The following is a 22,290-nucleotide window of genomic DNA, read 5'->3' as shown; positions in this document are numbered from 1 at the left end:
GGAGTTTCTCATTTAGACATACATTGTCAGAAATATATACCAAAAGAAGTCTTAAAGGGTTTCTCTCACCATGACAACCACTGTATATATTTCCTATTTTTGCACATGGAAGTCATAGATGAACCCTCTCTTTTGTACCAGAATGTAGAGCTGCTGTGTCACCCATGCACTTCTGGGAGGCTCCTGGAAAAAGTGGAAATATCCATGAGACCAAGGAGAGTTGGTAAATTTCCCAGGTATTGAAATCTCCAAAAAATCTCCACAGATAGTTTCTTGAGTTCCCTCTGAGCTTCGGGCATCCAAACACATTCAGAGATTTAGGAAGACTGTGAGTGATATTATTGAAAAGTGGAAGCGTTTAACAGCGCTCAGCTACAAAGTGGACACCCCGTAACGTTACTGAACAGGGGTCACTGACTGCTGAGGAGCACAGGGCAGAAAAGTCACCAACGTTCTGCTGGCTGTTATGGACCTGGTGGTTAGGAGCGCCCGGAACGACCTGATGGTTAAACTATCACAGGACAAGCTCTGGGAAGTGGGAGCTCTGCTGACCGCAACCCCTAATCCTATCACACACACTAGAAATAGCCGTGGAGCGTATCTAACTCTGCCTAGACGCCTCTTCACAGCCTAAGAGCTAACTAGCCCTAGAGATAGAAAATAAAGCCTACCTTGCCTCAGAGAAATTCCCCAAAGGAAAAGGCAGCCCCCCACATATATTGACTGTGAGTTAAGATGAAAGTCACAAACACAGAAATGAAACAGGTTTCAGCAAAGGAGGCCAGACTTACTAAACAGACTGAGGATAGGAAAGGTATCTTTGCGGTCAGCACAAAAACTACAAAAAAAACCACGCAGAGTGTGCAAAAAGACCCCCGCACCGACTCACGGTGCGGAGGTGCCACTCTGCATCCCAGAGCTTCCAGCTATCAAGGCAAAATCATGATAGCAAGCTGGACAAGAAAACAATGAACAAATAATTAACTAGCAGGGACTTAGCTTCTGCTGGAGTAGACAGGTCACCAGAAAGATCCAAGAACGAACTGAACCAGTACAAGAACATTGACAGCTGGCATGGAGTAACGATCTGAGTGGAGTTAAATAGAGCAGCCAGCCAAAGAATAAACTAAGTCACCTGTGGAAGGAACCTCAGAACCAGCAGCTCCACTCACAGCCACCAGAGGGAGTCCATGGACAGAACTCGCCGAAGTACCATTCATGACCACAGGAGGGAGTTTGATAACAGAATTCACAACAGTACCCCCCCCTTGAGGAGGGGTCACCGAACCCTCACCAGAGCCCCCAGGCCGATCAGGACGAGCCAAATGAAAGGCACGAACTAGATCGGCAGCATGAACATCAGAGGCAAAAACCCAGGAATTATCTTCCTGACCATAACCCTTCCACTTGACCAGGTACTGGAGTTTCCGTCTCAAAATACGAGAATCTAAAATCTTCTCCACCACATACTCCAACTCCCCCTCGACCAACACCGGGGCAGGAGGATCAACTGAGGGAACCATAGGCGCCACGTATCTCCGCAATAACGACCTATGGAACACATTATGGATGGCAAAAGAAGCTGGAAGGGCCAAACGAAATGACACAGGATTGAGAACTTCAGAAATCTTATACGGACGAATGAAACGAGGCTTAAACTTAGGAGAGGAAACCTTCATAGGAACATAACGAGACGACAACCAAACAAAATCCCCAACACGAAGTCGGGGACCAACACAGCGCCGGCGGTTAGCGAAACGTTGAGCCTTCTCCTGGGACAATGTCAAATTGTCCACCACATGAGTCCAAATCTGCTGCAACCTGTCCACCACAGAATCCACACCAGGACAGTCCGAAGGCTCAACCTGCCCTGAAGAAAAACGAGGATGGAAACCAGAATTACAGAAAAAAGGCGAAGCCAAAGTAGCCGAGCTGGCCCGATTATTAAGGGCGAACTCAGCCAAAGGCAAGAAGGACACCCAATCATCCTGATCAGCAGAAACAAAGCATCTCAGATATGTTTCCAAAGTCTGATTAGTTCGTTCGGTTTGGCCATTTGTCTGAGGATGGAAAGCCGAAGAAAAAGACAAATCAATGCCCATCTTAGCACAAGAGGACCGCCAAAACCTCGAAACAAACTGGGAACCTCTGTCCGAGACGATGTTCTCTGGAATGCCATGCAAACGAACCACATGCTGGAAAAATAATGGCACCAAATCAGAGGAGGAAGGCAATTTAGACAACGGTACCAAATGGACCATCTTAGAGAAGCGATCACAAACCACCCAAATGACCGACATCCTTTGAGAGACAGGGAGATCTGAAATAAAATCCATGGAAATATGCGTCCAGGGCCTCTTCGGGACCGGCAAGGGCAAAAGCAACCCACTGGCACGAGAACAGCAGGGCTTAGCCCGAGCACAAATCCCACAGGACTGCACAAAAGAACGCACATCCCGTGACAAAGAAGGCCACCAAAAGGATCTAGCCACCAAATCTCTGGTACCAAAGATTCCAGGATGACCAGCCAACACCGAACAATGAACCTCAGAGATAACTCTACTTGTCCATCTATCAGGGACAAACAGTTTCTCCGCTGGACAACGGTCAGGTCTATCAGCCTGAAACTTCTGCAGCACCCGCCGCAAATCAGGGGAGATGGCAGACAAAATTACCCCCTCTTTGAGAATACCCGCCGGCTCAGGAACACCCGGAGAGTCAGGCACAAAACTCCTTGAAAGGGCATCAGCCTTCACATTCTTAGAGCCCGGAAGGTACGAAACCACAAAATCAAAACGGGAGAAAAATAGCGACCATCGAGCCTGTCTAGGATTCAACCGTTTGGCAGACTCGAGATAAGTCAAATTCTTGTGATCCGTTAAGACCACCACGCGATGCTTGGCTCCTTCAAGCCAATGTCGCCACTCCTCGAACGCCCACTTCATGGCCAACAACTCTCGATTGCCAACATCATAATTGCGCTCAGCAGGCGAGAACTTTCTAGAAAAGAAGGCACATGGTTTCATCACCGAGCCATCAGAACTTCTTTGAGACAAAACAGCCCCTGCTCCAATCTCAGAAGCATCAACCTCGACCTGAAACGGGAGCGAAACATCTGGCTGGCACAACACAGGGGCAGAAGAAAAACGACGCTTCAACTCCTGAAAAGCCTCTATGGCCGCAGAGGACCAATTGACCACATCAGCACCTTTCTTGGTCAAATCAGTCAACGGTTTAGCAACACTAGAAAAATTAGCAATGAAGCGACGGTAAAAATTAGCAAAGCCCAGGAACTTCAGCAGGCTCTTCACAGATGTCGGCTGAGTCCAATCATAAATGGCCTGAACTTTAACAGGGTCCATCTCGATAGTAGAAGGGGAAAAAATGAAACCCAAAAATGAAACCTTCTGAACTCCAAAGAGACATTTTGACCCCTTCACAAACAAGGAATTCGCACAAAGGACCTGGAACACCATTCTGACCTGCTTCACATGAGACTCCCAATCATCCGAAAAGACCAAAATATCATCCAAATATACAATCATGAATCTATCCAGGTACCTTCGGAAGATGTCATGCATAAAGGACTGAAACACAGATGGAGCATTAGAAAGCCCGAATGGCATCACCAGGTACTCAAAATGGCCCTCGGGCGTATTAAATGCTGTTTTCCATTCATCGCCCTGTTTAATATGCACAAGATTATACGCCCCTCGAAGATCTATCTTGGTGAACCAACTAGCCCCCTTAATCCGAGCAAACAAATCAGACAGCAGCGGCAAAGGGTACTGAAATTTGACCGTGATCTTATTAAGAAGGCGGTAATCAATACAAGGTCTCAAAGAACCATCCTTCTTGGCCACAAAAAAGAACCCTGCTCCCAACGGTGATGACGACAGGCGAATATGCCCTTTCTCCAAGGATTCCTTTATATAACTCCGCATAGCGGCGTGCTCTGGCACAGATAAATTGAACAGTCGGCCCTTAGGAAACTTACTACCAGGAATCAAATTAATAGCACAATCGCAATCCCTATGAGGAGGTAGGGCACTGGATTTGGCTCATCAAATACATCCTGGTAATCCGACAAAAACTCAGAGACTTCAGAAGGAGTGGAAGACGAAATTGACAGCAATGGAACATCACAATGTACCCCTTGACAAACCCAGCTGGACACAGACATTGATTTCCAATCCAATACTGGATTATGGACCTGAAGCCATGGCAACCCCAAAACGACCACATCATGCAGATTATGCAACACCAAAAAGCGAATATCCTCCTGAAGTGCAGGAGCCATGCACATGGTCAATTGAGTCCAGTACTGAGGCTTATTCTTGGCCAAAGGCGTAGTATCAATTCCTCTCAATGGAATAGGATACTGCAAGGGCTCCAAGAAAAAACCACAGCGCCTGGCAAACTCCAAGTCCATCAAATTCAGGGCAGCGCCTGAATCCACAAATGCCATAACAGAATAGGACGACAAAGAGCAAATCAGAGTAACGGACAAAAGAAATTTAGACTGTACCGTACCAATGGTGGCAGACCTAGCGAACCGCTTAGTGCGCTTAGGACAATCGGAGATAGCATGAGTGGAATCACCACAGTAAAAACACAGCCCATTCCGATGTCTGTGTTCTTGCCGTTCAGTTCTGGTCAAAGTCCTATCACATTGCATAGGCTCAGGCCTATGCTCAGAGAATACCGCCAAATGGTGCACAGCTTTGCGCTCACGCAAGCGCCGATCGATCTGAATGGCCAAGGACATAGACTCATTCAGACCAGCAGGTGTGGGAAATCCCACCATGACATCCTTAAAGGCTTCAGAAAGACCCTTTCTGAAAATTGCCGCCAGGGCACACTCATTCCACTGAGTAAGCACAGACCACTTTCTAAACTTCTGACAATATACCTCTGCTTCATCCTGACCCTGACACAAAGCCAGCAAGATTTTCTCTGCCTGATCCACTGAATTTGGTTCATCATAAAGCAATCCAAGCGCCAGAAAAAACGCATCTACATCACGCAATGCAGGATCTCCTGGCGCAAGGGAAAATGCCCAGTCTTGAGGGTCACCACGCAACAAAGAAATAATGATCTTTACTTGTTGAACGGGGTCACCAGAGGAGCGGGGTTTCAAAGCAAGAAACAGTTTACAATTATTTTTGAAATGCAGGAACTTAGATCTATCCCCGGAAAACAAATCAGGAATTGGAATTCTAGGCTCTAACATCGGATTCTGAACCACAAAATCTTGAATGTTTTGTACCCTTGCAGTGAGATGATCCACACAAGAGGACAGACCTTGAATGTCCATATCTACACCTGTGTCCTGAACCACCCAGAGGTTAAGGGGAAAAGAAAGACAAAACACACTGCAGAGAAAAAAAAATGGTCTCAGAACTTCTCTTATCCCTCTATTGAGATGCATTAACACTTTTGGCCAGCTGTACTGTTATGGACCTGGTGGTTAGGAGCACCCGGAACGACCTGATGGTTAAACTATCACAGGACAAGCTCTGGGAAGTGGGAGCTCTGCTGACCGCAACCCCTAATCCTATCACACAAACTAGAAATAGCCGTGGAGCGTATCTAACTCTGCCTAGACGCCTCTTCACAGCCTAAGAGCTAACTAGCCCTAGAGATAGAAAATAAAGCCTACCTTGCCTCAGAGAAATTTCCCAAAGGAAAAGGCAGCCCCCCACATATATTGACTGTGAGTTAAGATGAAAGTCACAAACACAGAAATGAAACAGGTTTTAGCAAAGGAGGCCAGACTTACTAAACAGACTGAGGATAGGAAAGGTATCTTTGCGGTCAGCACAAAAACTACAAAAAGACCACGCAGAGTGTGCAAAAAGACCCCCGCACCGACTCACGGTGCGGAGGTGCCACTCTGCATCCCAGAGCTTCCAGCTAGCAAGGCGAAATCATGATAGCAAGCTGGACAAGAAAACAATGAACAAATAATTAACTAGCAGGGACTTAGCTTCTGCTGGAGTACACAGGTCACCAGAAAGATCCAAGAACGAACTGAACCAGTACAAGAACATTGACAGCTGGCATGGAGTAACAATCTGAGTGGAGTTAAATAGAGCAGCCAGCCAAAGAATAAACTAAGTCACCTGTGGAAGGAACCTCAGAACCAGCAGCTCCACTCACAGCCACCAGAGGGAGTCCATGGACAGAACTCGCCGAAGTACCATTCATGACCACAGGAGGGAGTTTGATAACAGAATTCACAACAGCTGGCTCCATAACAACAGAGTCCAAACCTCCCTTGGTGCTAACATCAGCACAAACACTGTGCCCCTGCCAGGAGTTTCATAGCTGAGCAGCTGCATGCAGCCTTAAATCACCAAAAACAATGCCAAGCGTTGGATGGAGTGGTGTAATGTGGTCACCACTGGACTCTGGGGGCAAGGTTCAGTGCAGTGACGTATCGCACTTGTCCATGAGATGGCAGAGGAGTCTGGGTTTGGTGAATGCCAGGAGAATGTTACCTGTCTGACTGCACTGTGTGAACAGTAAAGGTTTAGTAAAGGGACAATTTTATGGGCTTGTTTTGCTGGAGTCAACCTTGGCCCCCTAGACCCAGAGAAAATAAATTTTAATACTTCAGCTTACCAAGACATTTTGGACAATTGTAGCTTCCAACTTTGTGGTAACAGTTGGGAAGGCCCTCTTCTGCTCCCAATCTATGTCCCCCAGTACATAAGGTCCATACAGACATAGTTGGGGGAGTTTGGTGGGAAGAACATAACCGACCTTACAGAGCCCAGACCTCAACCCCATCCAACATAGACAAGAGATTTTGAGCCTGGCCGGTCCCCAACATCAGTGACCTCACAAATGCTCTTCTGGATGAAGGGACAAAAATTACCACAGACATATCCAAAATCTTGTAAAAAAAAAACCTTACAATGCATGCATATAATTCCTGTGCAGGTGTAAACTGAGGTTTTTAGAAGTGAGCAGAAATCCTCCAACTTCTCGTCAAAAAACAAAAAAAACCTTGCAATTTCCAAGTCTTTTTGGAGTGGAAACTGGCTATGTGCACACAGCGTATTTTGAGGAGTATTTGTAGCAGAAGAATAGCGGAAACTCTCCAAATCCTCCTCCAAATCTCAAAACTTCTCAAAAAATTATAGATTCTGCTCCGTATCGCCTCAAAAAGCTTAGCAAAAAGACTTCATAGCTACTGAGTAGAAGCTTAGTTAAAAATATATAAATTTTATTTATTACCACAATAAAAAATTATTAAAACACATGAAAACAAATGAAAAGAATATATATACAAATGAGGCAAACTAACAAGGGGCGAAGCTTTCCATAGCGAACTGCGCATCGGGTGTGGTGGGTCCCTGGCTTCTGGCTCTTATAAGGTAAATGGATTTTATAGTTTGCACTTTAGGGCTTGATGTTTAGTATAATTATCGGCTCTGCTTGTGGTGGTGTCTTGGCACCTTTGTCACTGGTTTTGTATTACTTTGTATGCACAATATATATTGTATTTATAATTATACTACATTATTAAGCTCACATAGTATAGGTGGTGCCTGGTCCCCACTGCTAGCAGCTTCAGCAGATTGAGTATGTTTAGATAACATGTGTCTTACATTTACATATACGGTATATAACTATTATTATCTGTTCTAGACACTGATCATTGTAGTCCTTTATGCGCTTGATATGTACTATGCCACTTTAAAGCCATACCCGCCTTTCCTTCCTGTACTTGTATGTTTTCCTCATTTGTATATATATTCTTTTCATTTGTTTTCATGTGTTTTAATAATTTTTTACTTTGGTAATAAATAAAATGTATATATTTTTAACCAATCTCAAAAGGCGTCAGTTTTGGTGATAGCGTTATGTATTGCTTTTTGCTTGGTACTCATTACTGAGTTCACTTATTGGTGTTAACGCTAATGAGTAGAAGCTTAGAGTCGCCTCTCCAAATCATCCTCCAAATCTCAAAACTCCTCCAAAACGCGATGGCAAAGCACTCCAATAAACGCCCGGGCGACTGTCAGGAATCTTTTCAGCTTTCCCATTGCCTTGTATTGTAAAGTACAGAGCGTCTTCCAAGTGTAAAATGCCAGGAGATTGGTGAGGTCATTTGTTTTAACCGCTTGGCGTTTTTAGAAACCTGAAGCAGTTAAAAGACATTCAAAAGACTGAACATATGAACAGTAAGTAATTTTTTCATACAATTGTAAATGTTCATTGTTTTGAATGTCATTTGATAGTTTTTTTTCAGGCTATTTCTGTAGCCCAATCCAACTGGAAAAAAAACATGTGGTCATAGCCACTTTCTGCTCCAAAAAAACTCAGCAAAAAAACCTATGTGAACATTCCCTTAGGGGTGAGCCCAACCTTTGACACATGTCCACCTTAAAGCAAACCTGTCATCAAGTTTGACCAATATGAGATGCGGCCGCCACCTTTCAGGCCTGATATACAGCATTCATAATGCTGTATATATGTTTCCAACCCGACCTGCAAGACAAGAAAACTAACTTTTATTATACTCACCTGCGGGGTGGTCCAGTTTGAGGGGTGTCGCTCGTCTTTGTCTGGTGCCTCCCATCTTCTTGCGATGCCGTCCTCCTTCTTGCTCTGTGTGGATGACGCTTCCCTACGTCATCCACACAGGCTCCTCGGCGTCACGCTACTGCGCAGGCGTACTTCTCTGCCCTGACTAGGGCAGAGTAAAGTACTGCAGTGTGCATGCGCCATGGCTCTTTTACCTTTCACTGCACCTGTTGTCTGCAGTACTTTGCTCTGCCCTTTCCCTGTCGCCTGCGCAGGAGCGCGATGAAAAGGAGACTATGCGGAGGATGTAGGGACACGTCAGCAAGAAGGAGGGCGACATTGCAAGAAGAAGGGAGGCGCCGCAGCAAGACCAGCGACACCCATCGGACCGGACCGCCCCGCAGGTGAGTATAATAAAAGATCTTTTTCTTGTCTTGCAGATCGGGGGCATATGTACAGCATTATAGAATGCTGTATATCAGGGCTGAAAGGTGGTGGCATTATCTCATATCGGTCAAACCTGGTGACATATTCCCTTTAAATGTGCTATCAGGGGTGCACCTTAGCCTTGAAAATCTAAAATCCTGCAAACAATGTCTATGTAATAGCAGCGTACTCTCCTGTGTACGATGACATGCAAATGCATAATAGCGATACAATTAGTTCTATACATTGAGTGAACACAATTAAAAAAGGAACTCCCGCAACATTAATTTCATGGATTTACACGGCCTGGCTTCATTCTGTACTCGCAGGTTACGGTGTGTTGCCTGCCCATGGGAGATGGCACCAGCCGCCCCCTCTCCTCTGCTTGACATTGGAAGTGTACTACTTGGGCACTGGAGAACTGGGAATACCATTCATCAGACGATTATTGCAGCTCGTGTACAATGGGGTCTGGCTTGTCTTGTTTTGTTGTGTTATCCGGTTACACTCATTAATCTTTTCTAATTGTCTCAAAGGAGGTTAGCTTTAAATAAAGGAACAAATGGCACATCAAAGCCGCGAAGTGGCTAGGAATAGCACAAATTAGGGAATAATTCTGGATGAGAAAGAGAGAACACTTTGCATCAGACCTGATAAAAACGTAATGCCCAATTTAAAAACGTAATGCCACTGTGAATAGAAGCTCAAAAAGACTGAACATGTGACCAGTAAGTTGTTTTGCTATTGCAGTACATATGTTAATTTTTCTTAGCAATTTTGTAAGCAATTTTTCAAGCAAAATCGGCATGTGGACATACCCTAAGGATTCATGCAGATGTCCGTGGATCTACATCTGATCACGGACCCCAATGAACGGACTGACTGCGGTTCTCCGGACCATAAGGTGACAGCTTCATACACTTCTACGAAGTTGTCATGCTTGGGTCGGGAGATTCATGGCTAGTTTATGCATTGTGCTCCGTGACAGGACCAAGATCCATTGCATTGTCTGGAGGAGCCCTAAGTGAGTGTTTTTGCTGAGTTTTTGGAGTGGAAACACACTGAGCAGAAATGTATCAATATCCTCCTCAAAAAGAGTGCAGATTCCACCTGGAACTCACTTGAAAAAGTATGACAAAAAATGAACATGAGGCGCAGCAATGTAAAAACGACATTGAAGCGGTTAAAAGAAGAAACATTCATTTTACAGGCTTCTACTGCTACAAAGACACTCATTAGCTGTAGTTTATATATAGAAAAAAAAAGACACTGGCGGTGGAGTTCCACAAAAACTGAGGATGAACCACCAGTAAAGGCACGGCCTTAGAAAGGCAGCTGGCTTTTTTCCTGAAGCTTTGCCTAGGAAAACCTTGATGGGCGCTCCGGCATGTTTAAGACGTCATGTGCACATAACCAAACACAGGTTTTGCAAATCGTCACAAATAATTGGTCAAAAATTGCTAGTGGAACAAAAATATCACTTGAGGGGGAGAACTGGAGTAAATTTGCCCCAAATTTTTTTTTAAAGTCGCAAATGATGAATCAGAAGAAAACATCTGGAATTCCTAAACCATGCTCACAGTGGAAAAAAAAACCCAGGCTGTTAGGCGTCAGGATTTTCCCACTGCGTGGGATAGTATTATCTGCTAGGCGTCGGGATTTTCCCACTGCGCGGGATAGCATTATCTGCTCCTGCGGTCTCCTATTCAGGTCCGGCCACGGCAAGCTGCTCAGCACAGACGTCGGTCCCAGCATCTTGCTCAGGCCCGTGGTATACACATGGTCACTGCTGGCTCTCCAGCCAAGTCTATGGTAACCAGTGATATGCTGGTGCAGCCCGGCGTTCCAGAGTCTAAGTCCAGAGATTACCTTACTGAGCATGTCTGTGATGTAGCGTCTTCTCATTGGTGGTCAGACGCTAGCTGCTTTGGTGATGTGGAAGCTCTGGATTGGTCCCTGGGCGATGCCTCGACCGACTGGGCATGAGTGTTTGGGGTGGAATCTAGCATTTAGTGACTCCCGTGGGCGCGCTAGTGTCCTTTATGTTTGGTGTGTGTGGCTGGATACTCTACCACTCTGTCGGCACATTCATGCGGTTTCGTCCCCTTGGCTCTAGGCCAGAGACTCTAGTCTGCTACATGCTTAGGGTGCCGGCTAGGCACAGGTTCTGTAGTGTCAGGACTGGGGTAACTAGCCGCTTAGCTTTCCATTTGTTTCATTCATGTGTGCGGTTAGCACAGTTTAGTCACAGAGCATGCTCAATCCTTATGCTTTACTTCTTAGTGGAGGCAACAGGGTATCTTATCCAGCGTCATAAGAGTTCTATCTATTGGCTTAGCATCCGCTTCATTCATGTGTGCAATTGACACAGGTTAGTTGCGGAGCAAGTCTAATCCATGTGCTTACGTCCCTGTGTCGTGAACAGGGTTTAGCACTTTGCGTTCTAACTGTAGTACCTCTCGGTGAAGTAACTGAGCTTGGTACTCAGTGTTCCAAACACACTGTGTGGCGTAAACTCAGCGTGTCTAGGGTAAACGCTCGCTGCTTGGTTCCGTCATTGTTCACACTAGCAGCAGGTTACATCTCTGCACGGACCCCGGTTTGCGATTGCACTTTAATTTATATTTTATTTTGTGCAATCCGCCAAACCTAACACAGGAAAACACAAATACATATACAACAGGCTTCAAAAAATGCACAAATGAAAATATCAATTTGGTACAAACAAAAAAAAGGCGTAAAACGCTTGTGAAAAAAACAGGCGCAAGCGCAATGATGAATTGAATCCCTAAGACTTTTTCAATGGAAGACCACTTAAGGCAACACTCTTTTTTGGGTAGAGCTTTTGGAGAAGTGTTTCTTTTCATGAGGCTGGTTTTTGAAGAGTTTTGGAAGTGTTTTTATTTCCTAAAGTGATTTTGCAACCTTTGGATTAGACAGTGCCTAAGTTTGGAGTTATGATCAGCAGTTTTACTTTTCCACCAGGCATTTTTCAGAGACGGCTTCAGGAAAAGAAAAAAAAAACGCTAGAAAAACTCCTCATATGAACAGCAAATTGGATTTCCTCTGAAAATGAATAATAATAATAATGATAATAGTATTCCGAGCGTTTTTAAATAGTTTTTGAGGAAGATTTTGAGTACATGCATGCAACTTTTTACAGGCAGGCAAACTTCCCTAATTTTTTGAGAGGAAGACGTTTTAAAAAACAATCCTAATCTCAGTTTTTTTTTTCCTTGAAACGTCTTTTTTTATCATCTTTTGGCTGTTTCCTGAGTACTTTTGTGATGTTTTTGAATTCTTATTTTTTGCATTTTTCCATAGCTTGATGGTTTCTTTCTTTACCAACCTTTTCTGAATTCTTTTTTACCTCCATTCAACAATGTAGAAACCACTAGCTTTTCTTTTTTTCAAATCAAAACCACTGGAAAATGCTCAAAAAGAGACCTGGGCATGTTTTCAGCCTTCCTTTTCACTTCTCTTATACATTATAGCGCGTGGGAGGGGAAGATGCCTGAAAAATGATCTGCTCACTTTTTTTAACTGTTTAGTTTTTCTCCTTGGAAGTTTTTTGATCCTCAAGTGGGTAAAAGATTTGCGTCTCCACATGTCTTATCGGGGCACATTGTCTTCGTAAAAGCGATTCCTCCTCCCTTTATCTATAGAGTATAATGGGAGGTATAACCTGACATATCTTTGTGTTGGCAGACCATTTGGTCTTGACCAAGACGGATATAGACTGTTTTTTTCAGGATGGATAAATTCAGGTGGCAGAGTGATGGAACGAGTGACTCATAAGTGGAGAAAGAATCTAAATCTTCTGATAACATATGTTACAGGTTTCTTATATTCGTCTGTTCTATTGATTTATGCAAAGTTTGACGAAAGTACAGTTCCAATTTAAATTACTCTAAAATTTTGAGTGAAACCCCATGTTAAAAGCTAAAGACTACAGTCACCTCCATTTCAGAAGATAGTAAAGTGAAGCAAATCTGCTCCGTAGCAGAATGGCTAGAGACTGAGCGCTAATAATACAGGGAAAAACAGAATATCAAGACGGAAAAGGGAACAGATGATTAACGGAAGTGACAAGCAAAATTAGAGGCTCCGCGTCACTGTCAGAGTGATGGCTGCCCAGTATTTATAACGATTAGTCATAGATAAACCAACGCAATAGTACGATATTGCTGGAAATAGACTTCAGATTTTATTGCTGATGTTTAATGTAATATCTTCTGCTATGTCTGTAGCTGTACTATCAATGTGAGGACAGGAAAGGAAGATTAGATTCCCCAAGAGAAAATAGGGAAAAGGATACACGCTATATTTGTAGATTGTGAGGCCTCACGGGCAGGGTCCTTTCTCTTCCTGTACCAGTTGTGACCTGTATTGTTTAAGATTGCTGTACTTGTTTTTTATTATGTATACCCCTCCTCACATGAAAAATGCCATGGAATAAATGGCACTATAATAATAATAAATAATAATAAAACTAATAATGTAATTGGCATACATATCTTAATTATGGAATCTTGTTTTTGCATTCGGCCCCACTGGTGTATAACAGCCGACTTCACACCCGCAATGAATAACAACTGGCCCCATTGCTCCCAGTATATAACATCCAGCCCCTTTGCCCCCCGGTGTATAACAGCTGGTCCCATTGCCTCTGATGTATAACATCCAGCTCCATTGCCCCAGGTGTATAACAGCCAGCCCCTCTTCTCTGGTGTATAATATCAAGGCCCATTGCCCCGGATGTATAACATGCAGTACCATTGCCCCCCTGTATAACAGCTGGTACCATTGCCCATGGTGTAAAAAAATCCGACCTCGCACCCTCGGTGTCTGACATCCAGATCCCCCCTTTTCGGTATACACCATCTGACGCCTTGCTCCTTGGGTATAACATCTGGTCCGTCACCCCTGGTGTATAACATCCAGCCCCTCATCCTTGGTGTATAACATCCGGCCCCCCGGTGTATGACATCCATCCCCTTACCCCTGGTATATAACATCGGTCCCCTTGCCCCAGTATATAACACCCATCCCCTCACCCCCTGGTGTATAACATCTGTTCCCTTACCCCCGGTGTATAACATCCGGCCCCTCACCCCCAAAGTGTATAACATCCAGCCCCTCGCCCCCTAGTGTTATCATCCAGACCCCTGGTTCCCAGTGTATAACATTCGGCCCCCTGCCACGCCGTCTGCCTTTACTAACATATGACAGAAAATCAATCACTGATATCAGTGTAGTTCTGTAAGTCCAATCAGTATTTCCCTCCTAAAAATTCTTCCATCACCTGTGAGTGATATTAATGAGAAGTTGAAGAGATTAGGAACTAGAGATGAGCAGATGAATCCACTGAGGGTGGAGTTCAAGTCGAATTTCCTAAAAATCAAGGTTTGAATTCAAAACATTTAAGCATGGCAATGTGTTTTTGTGTGGTCTCGCAGGCTTCCCCATAATGCCCTGCAGCAATGACATTTATCGGATTATCATACCTTGAACAGTGTTGGTCAGTACCAGGACCATCACAGATCAGCAGTTCCCAGAGGAGCATAGTCTGTATGACAGAGTCATTTTCCATCTCCAGAGTCATTGGGTAAGTCTATCTCTCCTATAGATCCTATCTCTCCTATGGTCAGTGTGGTTAACTCTTTCTCCTGTACAGTGTAATCTCTTATGGTCAGCAGGGTCCTTAATCTCCTGTAGAGTGTAAGCTTTTAGGGTCAGCAAAGTCCTCTCTCTCTCTCTCCTGTAGAGTGTAAATTCTTATGGCCAGCGGGATCCTGTGAAGCGATTAAAAGAAGTAGCATGTTCGTTTTTTGGGGTGACTTCTACTAGGTAGCCACTTGCCAGTATAGTGCAAGGTAAAATGAAAAGAGGCAAAGCCACTGCAAAACAAAATGGCAAAACTGCTTCAGAGAAAGGATCGTAAGCGCTTTCCTGAAGTGACTTTGTCTAGAAAAACTTGTCAACTTTGCTGCCAGACAAAATACACTTAGGGTATGCGCACATTAACATGTTTTTCAGATAGGTATGATCCACAATCCGCCTGAAAAAGAGCTCAATAAACTAAAAAATTGCAATGTCAAAGTGACTTGTGCATGTTCAGTCTTTTCAACTTCTTCTTCAAAAATTCCCACAGACACTTCCAAAATCTTGTAGAAAATCTTCCCAAGAGAGTGGATGCAACTCTAGCTGCAAAGGAACCAACTCTATATTAATTCCTATGGGTTTAGATTAGGAGATAAAAGATCCTGCAGGAGTAATGTGGAGGTTTGATATCTCAACATTTTTGTACAGTTTATATAGAATATATAAACCATTGTGATGCAGTGACCCCTGTTACAGGTAGGGGGCGCTGCATGGTCTCCCCAGAATACGCATGGAGGCGTTTTGAGGCCATAGAAATGCATTGCAATCGCAGGCATAACTGTGGTGATGAGTCAAAGTCCGGCATTATTGTGAATGGCCGGTATGTGTGTCGCAGAGGAAGATACTCTGCACTGTCAGCCTGAAGTTAGGTTGTTTTTGGGACCTGTAGTCCCACAAGTTATTGTGTTGTTTTAGAGGGAGGCTTGCAGGGCTAGTTCTGAGAGCTGGGCAGGTCGAACTAGCCACACACACCACCCATCTATGGGAGCGGTTACAAGTATATAATGTGACCAAGGTGTGGGTCACATGGTCTCTGTGTATGGTTCCTGTGTATGGACCTAAATGGCTCTGGGCTGGAAGGTCCTGTGAAAGGAAAGGCCTGGGTGTTGGGAGGTCCAGAGTGTGGACCGGTTCCCTGAAGAACACCTGGTGAGGCCGAGGTCCTGGAAGGCCTCTGTGTTGGGAGGTCCTGGGAGTAGGACTGGATCCCTGAAAAGCATATGGGAAGGCCTTGGACCTGGGGGCCTGTGTGCTGGACGGTCCCAGGTGGGGACGGACGTCCTGAATAGTGCACAGAGAGGCCATGTGTGCAGAGTCTGTGATGACACTGCATTTGGGGGAGCTACAGCCCGTCTGAGGATCTGGACTGTCAGGTGGCCTGGTGTGCAAGACATTGCCTGGGACGGTGATCCCAGTTCAGCAGTTTCCATGGAGGAGAGAGGACTGACAGGAGGTCAGCGTGTGGAGCAGGAGCTCCAGAAAGGTAACACCTGGGAAGGGGGCTAGCATAACGGCAGAGATGTATCTGCCAGTGGAACAGACTGTTGGTGCTTGTTGTGTTCCATGGACATTGATGAACTGTTCGTACGGTACAGTCACCCATGGTAACTGGATAAAGTGGGAAGTCCAGCATGTTTAGTGTCTGTGAGTTGAAGCCGTATATGAAACGTGTATAATGAACTGTGCATGTCCCGGTTTATGCTACATAAAATAAACCGGATAGACTGTTTAAGTGAAAAACCGCGCCTGTCTGAGTGTGTCCCGTTGCCAAGCGAGTGTTCCCCAACACATGCGGTAAGTGCTATCTCACACCATATGGAAATATATGTAAAATCATATTCAATAAGCACATAGTCTATGAAGAGTAAACTATCTCTCTGTGTGACCACATTTGCAGAATACAGCAAATGACTTTTAAATAGATGCAGAAAGACATTCGAAGGATGGAGGGTCAGGAGCAAAAGAGAGGAGGAGGAATATTTTAAGTTCTAAGAAGATCTAAAGATGGCTGGTGTCAATTTCTTCTTTGAAGTAGGTGAATAGGATTATGTAGTATAGAGGAAAGGGTATAGAGTTGTCAGTGGGAGCAGGGATAGAAGTTTAAAGCAGCCTAAACAGAGCTTGCATCAATGTCAATAAGCCGTCATTAAGAAGAAAGCATGCCCATTTAGGTACGCTTTAAGGGCACGATAGTGAATGATTAAAAATGAGGACATTTCAAGAGCATAATTCATGTGCTTATTGTCTCCATATTAAGATATTGCCAATATATAGTTATAGGTACTAGTGATGAGCGAATGTGCTCGGATAAGGTGCTATCTGAGCATACGCTGGTGTTATTCGAGTATCTTGGGCATGCTCGAATAACATGTTCGAGTCCCCGTGACTACATGTTTTGTGGCTTTTAGACAGCTGCAATACATGCGGGTATTGCCAAACAAACAGGTAATCCCTGCATGTGTTGTGGCTGTCTAACAGCCGCAAGACATGCAGCCACGGGGACTCGAACGTATTATTCTAGCACGCCGAAGACAGTCTGATCCCACCCGATCATGCTCAGATAACACCTTATACGAGCATGCTCGCTCATCACTAATCAGTACCGGTCTGTTTACCTGACATACCTGTTTTAGGAAATACTCGTATTTTCCATGAAATAACAGTTCTGGATCATTTTTACATATAAGTCTATGCTATGTTGTTCCTCTGTAATAGCTCCCAGAAATTTGAGAACAAATTGACAATTGGGTGTTATCATTTAGGGGGTGTCCTGGCAATGTCAGACTGTGCAGCGGCAGGGACAACTAATTTTTGACAATGCAAATGGTAACATCCATTTGTCGCTACCTGAACCCTTTCTCTACGTAAGACAAGCATGTGTATCCTACGTAGGATGTAGGAGTATGAAGCAGGCTCAGGAGCAGAGCCCAATGCTTACACAACGGATGCCAGTCTGCGTCATACAGCCAACACCTGCTTCTAACAGCAGCAACCTGAGCTACTTCTGATCTCTGCTGTCAATCATTTAAATGCTGACTTTAACATTGATGGCCTATTCTTAGGAAAGGTCGTCAATGTCTGATTGGTGGGAGTGTGACACCCATCACTCTTGCCGATCAGCTGTCCCCGATGTCAGCAGTGGTCGAAACTGATTAGTTACCGAGCTGCACAGCTCCATCAACGGAATTATGGGCGTGGCCGGGTACTGCACATCCGCCCCTTATTGATTTGAATTGAAATCCTTTAAATAGTTGTGATCCATGTGTGTACTGAGAATGAGATAGTGAGGCCTACTGAAAGCCCCCATCACAGCCATCTTTGTACTCACATAAAGCCCAACCTGATATATTGTCCACCATAATACAAGCAATCAAACAATCACAGGTTCAAATCCCCTAATGGGACAAAAAATAATAGTTGAAAGTTACTTAAAGAAGAAAAAAGTTTTAAAAAATAGTTAAAAATGTAGATAGATAGAGCATACAATTGGAACAGCACACATATAAAAGTACAATGGGTGCAGGGCCTCTCAGCAAGGAGTCCCCTTCGTGCAAAAGGATATAAATTCTAAAAAAAAAAAAAAGAGGCAGCACTCCAGTATTTTCAAAAATACAAAAGGGACTTTAATAGCCCTGGTGGCGTGACGACATTTCGGCTGCAGTGAGCTTTTCTCAAGCCAATAATAGTAACACCAAAAAATAATAATAAAGCCACAAAATGAAATAAATGCTTTATTTTAATAATATTAAAAACATGTATAACTAAAAATCAGTGAACACCACAAACAAACAACAATAGGTGGGACGCCTGGACTGAACAAAAAACACACAGTGTGCGTATATGACACAAGGCAGTTACAAGAGTGATAATAAACACTCTATATATGAGAGTATGAGCAGGGGCAAAACATGCCTAATTTAGATACATTGAACAGCATTCCCAAAAGGGGTATATACCATATGAGCAACGTATAATTATGCTCCAAATGTTCAACAAAAGTGATTCGCATTAATATTATACCTAACAGAGTCACATACCTTACCTAATTGGCAATAGCAGTCTAGGCACTCACACTCAAGCCAAAAATGGGACAAAAAATAATAATTGAAAGCTACTTGAAGAAAAAAAGTTTTAAACAATAGTAAAAAATGGATATATATATATATATATATATATAAATATACAGTATTTAGATAGATAGATAGATAGAAAGATAGATAGATAGATAGATAGATACTGTAGATACACTAGTTTGTTAGATAGATAGATAGATAGATAGATAGATAGATAGATAGATAGATAGATAGATAGATAGATAGATAGATAGATAGATACATAGATAGATACATAGATAGATTGATAGATTGATATAGGTTTGAATCATTTTCCTTTTCCCAGTGTGAAAATAAGAATTCAATCAAGTAAAAATATAAACATCACTAGTATCGCCACATCTGCAAACGTCCAATCTATCATAACATAAAATGCATTAACAAATAAAGTAAGTCCGTCAAAAAAATAAATCCATACACCTGAATTGTTGTGTTAGTCATCTCGGATCTTCACAAAAATAGAATAAAAAATGAATCAAAATGTTGTATGTGTCCTAAACTGGTACCAATAAAAACAACAACGTTCCATGCATAATACAAGCCAGCACACATCTCAGAAAATTGTTCCACATCCAATTTTTTTTATATAAAGTTTAGATTTTTTTAAGCCACTAGAATATGAAAAATATACAAGATTGGTGTCTTAGTAATTGTACCAACCTAAAAAGTCATATTACCAGGTCACTTATAATGTACAACGAACACTGTAAAACCAAAGTCCCCCAAAAATGGAGAAATTGCATTTTTTCACTATTTCAACTCGTTTGGAATTTTTTTCCTGTTTTTCAGGACATTGAGCGGTAAATCGAATTGTATTATTTAAAACTACAACCCATCCCAAAACAACAAGTCGTCATATGTCTATGTAGAAGTAAAACTAAAAAAGTAAGTAAATGCTCTTGGAAGAAGAGGAGAACAGAACAAAGATGCAAAGAACAAAGAAGCAAAAATGAAAACTTGCCAACGTTGCAACACTTCAGCTCCCTAATATCTCGACTCATCTGTTATTTTGGACTAATTCTACCCTTTCAGTAATATCAATGCGCCATAATACTTACAGTATCCACACCGCGTTCCACCCTCAAAGACAAAGCCATTAGCCACGGCTCCATATCTTCTCAAATCTGACAATTTCCACTGTCCCATAACCACCGGTGGCAGATCTCTGGCAAGAACCAAGATGTCGTTGCACAGGTGCAATGTCGCAGGTCCACTTTCTAGTTTAGTGCCAGGCAATACTCCAACGTGAAATCTGTGAACTAGGATAAAAAGAGAAATATGTCAGCCTTTTCCTTGGAGGATGTATTATCAAATGTTTTTTATCCCTTTTTGGGAAGGAGGATGAGAGATATGACGCACATCCATGAATCAAACTGGACCAACTCTACTTCAACCCGTTGACGACCCAATGATTTTCTTGGAGGGTTATTTGTGCTTACATTTTGGTTGACAAAAAAGTGATGCAAAAGCTTTGAAAAGTCATAAAATTTTGGTGCTACTCTGATTCCGAGCGTGGTGTACGGAGGCACATGTAACTCGTTAGATACCGTAGATTCATGAAGAAGAGCGTGCCTCTTCCTGAATCGGGAGCGTCTCACTGCACCATGCACCCCCAAGAAAGTTGCCGGTCTTAAAGAATGGAGGTCTTTGTGTGGTGAAATGGTAAAATAGGCAAAATCATTGGGGGTTTTTATGTTTCTTTAGTTGTGAAAGTCACCTGCCAAAATGATTCTCCAGGTCAGTGCGATTACAGTAACACCAAAATTGTCAAGTTCTTTTTCTACTATCTTAGGCTACTTTCACACTAGCGTTTTTTGAAATACGTCGCAATGCGATGTTTATGGGAAAAAAACGCATCCTGCAAAGTTGTTTGCAGGATGCGTTTTTGCCCCATAGATTAACATTAGCGACGCACTGCGACAAATTGCCACACGACGCAACCATCGTGCGACGGTTGCGCAGTGTTGTGGCGGACCGCCGGGAGCAAAAAACGCTACATGTAACGTTTTTTGCTGCTGACGGACTGCTTTTTCCAACCGCGCATGCGCGTCCGGAACTCCTCCCCCACCTCCCCGCACCTCACAATGGGGCAACGGATGTGATGAAAATCTGCATCCGCTGCACCCGTTGTGCAGCGCAAACAACGCTAGTGTCGGTAACCTCGGCCCGACGCACTGCGACGGGCCGAGCCCGACGCTAGTGTGAAAGTAGCCTTAGTGTCTTAAGAAAAAATCCTGAACTTTGTAAATAAAAATTTGTGTCGCCATTTTTATAGACCCATAACTTTTTAATTTTTACATCAATAAGACTGTTTCAGGGCTTTATTTTTGTGTGCCAAGATGTAGTTTTTATTGATTCTATTTTATGGTACATATGATATTTTGCTCACTATTCATGGGAGGTGCGGTGAACAAAAAACAGCAGTATGGAAGTTCAATTTTTTTTTGCTTCATGATGTTTATTGGATGGCTTCTAACACAGTTTTATTTTTTGATCAGACTTTTACAAACACAACACGAAAACATGGCTTTTTCTACATTTCTTTATCTTTAACTTGGCTGGAAATAAAAAAGAGTGATTTCAATGTTGTTGGTTTTTTTTATTATTTATTTTATATTTAATCTTGTATTTTTTATTTAGGTATAATAGGTGTCTTGAACCTGTGATTATTTGATCACTAGTACTTTATACAGCCTTCAGTTATGCGGTATATAGTTCAAATCACAGTCACTCAAAGTTGGGCTTCACAGGAGTATCAATATGGCAATGACGGGGGTCATCATACGGCTGCAGTGACAACCCATTGATGCACTGTTATCACGTTGTGTGTAAAGGGGCGATGGGCACCCAGAGCAAACTCGGTGATTGAGAACAGCATTTAAGGGGGTAACAGCAGCTCTGATGGTTCTGTTAGAGATAGATGCCAGCTGCGTGGCACAGCTGGCATCTGCCCTCTGTGGAGTGGGCTCAACTCCTGATCCCACCCCATGCACCTCAACTCACTTCATGACAGATATATTCATCATTCAGCATTAAAGAGTTAAAATGCAATTCACGCTTAAATAATCTTGGCTAACTATTTAGCATATGATTAGTTATGCATAATCTTGTCATGTCACTACATTGTTACTGTTTTGCTCCTAAAAATGTCAATGTTATTTTTTTATTATTTTGTTAGTATTTTGTAAATCCACTTTTGGCTTTGAACACAGCCTGAATTCTTTTGGTCATGTTCTTCATCAGATTCAAGCATGTCTCGACCAAAATCTAAACCCAGATCTCTTCTACTCGTTCCCAAATTTGGTGCATACTGGTGGATTAACTTGAGTATGTATATAAATCTTTCTTTAACTGTACTCACAAGTGTTCTATTAGGTTAAGGTCTGTGGACTGTGTGAGCCAATCCAGCACCTCTACTTCATTGTCTTTGAACCATTTATTCGCCAATCTCGATGTATGCGTCTGGTCATTGTCCTGCTGGAACTCTATGTCATCTTTTTCATACACATAGTACTTGAGTGTACTAATTAATTTGTCTTGTAGGATACTG

General features: G+C 43.1%; 1 protein-coding gene across 2 annotated transcripts in view; it reads right to left on the bottom strand.

Moving 5' to 3' along the window:
* Window positions 1–22,290, bottom strand: part of DOK7 (docking protein 7) — a 171,234-nt gene that overhangs the window by 120,407 nt on the left and 28,537 nt on the right. For both annotated transcript variants that reach the window (XM_069744754.1, XM_069744755.1), the window contains exon 4: window positions 19,799–19,999. In XM_069744754.1, coding sequence (XP_069600855.1) covers window positions 19,799–19,999 — 201 coding nt within the window. The remainder of the gene's footprint in view (window positions 1–19,798; window positions 20,000–22,290) is intronic.

The sequence above is a fragment of the Ranitomeya imitator genome, chromosome 1, assembly GCF_032444005.1.
Source record: "Ranitomeya imitator isolate aRanImi1 chromosome 1, aRanImi1.pri, whole genome shotgun sequence".
In the NCBI taxonomy this organism is placed as follows: domain Eukaryota; kingdom Metazoa; phylum Chordata; class Amphibia; order Anura; family Dendrobatidae; genus Ranitomeya; species Ranitomeya imitator.
This window is presented reverse-complemented; position numbering and strand designations above follow the sequence as displayed.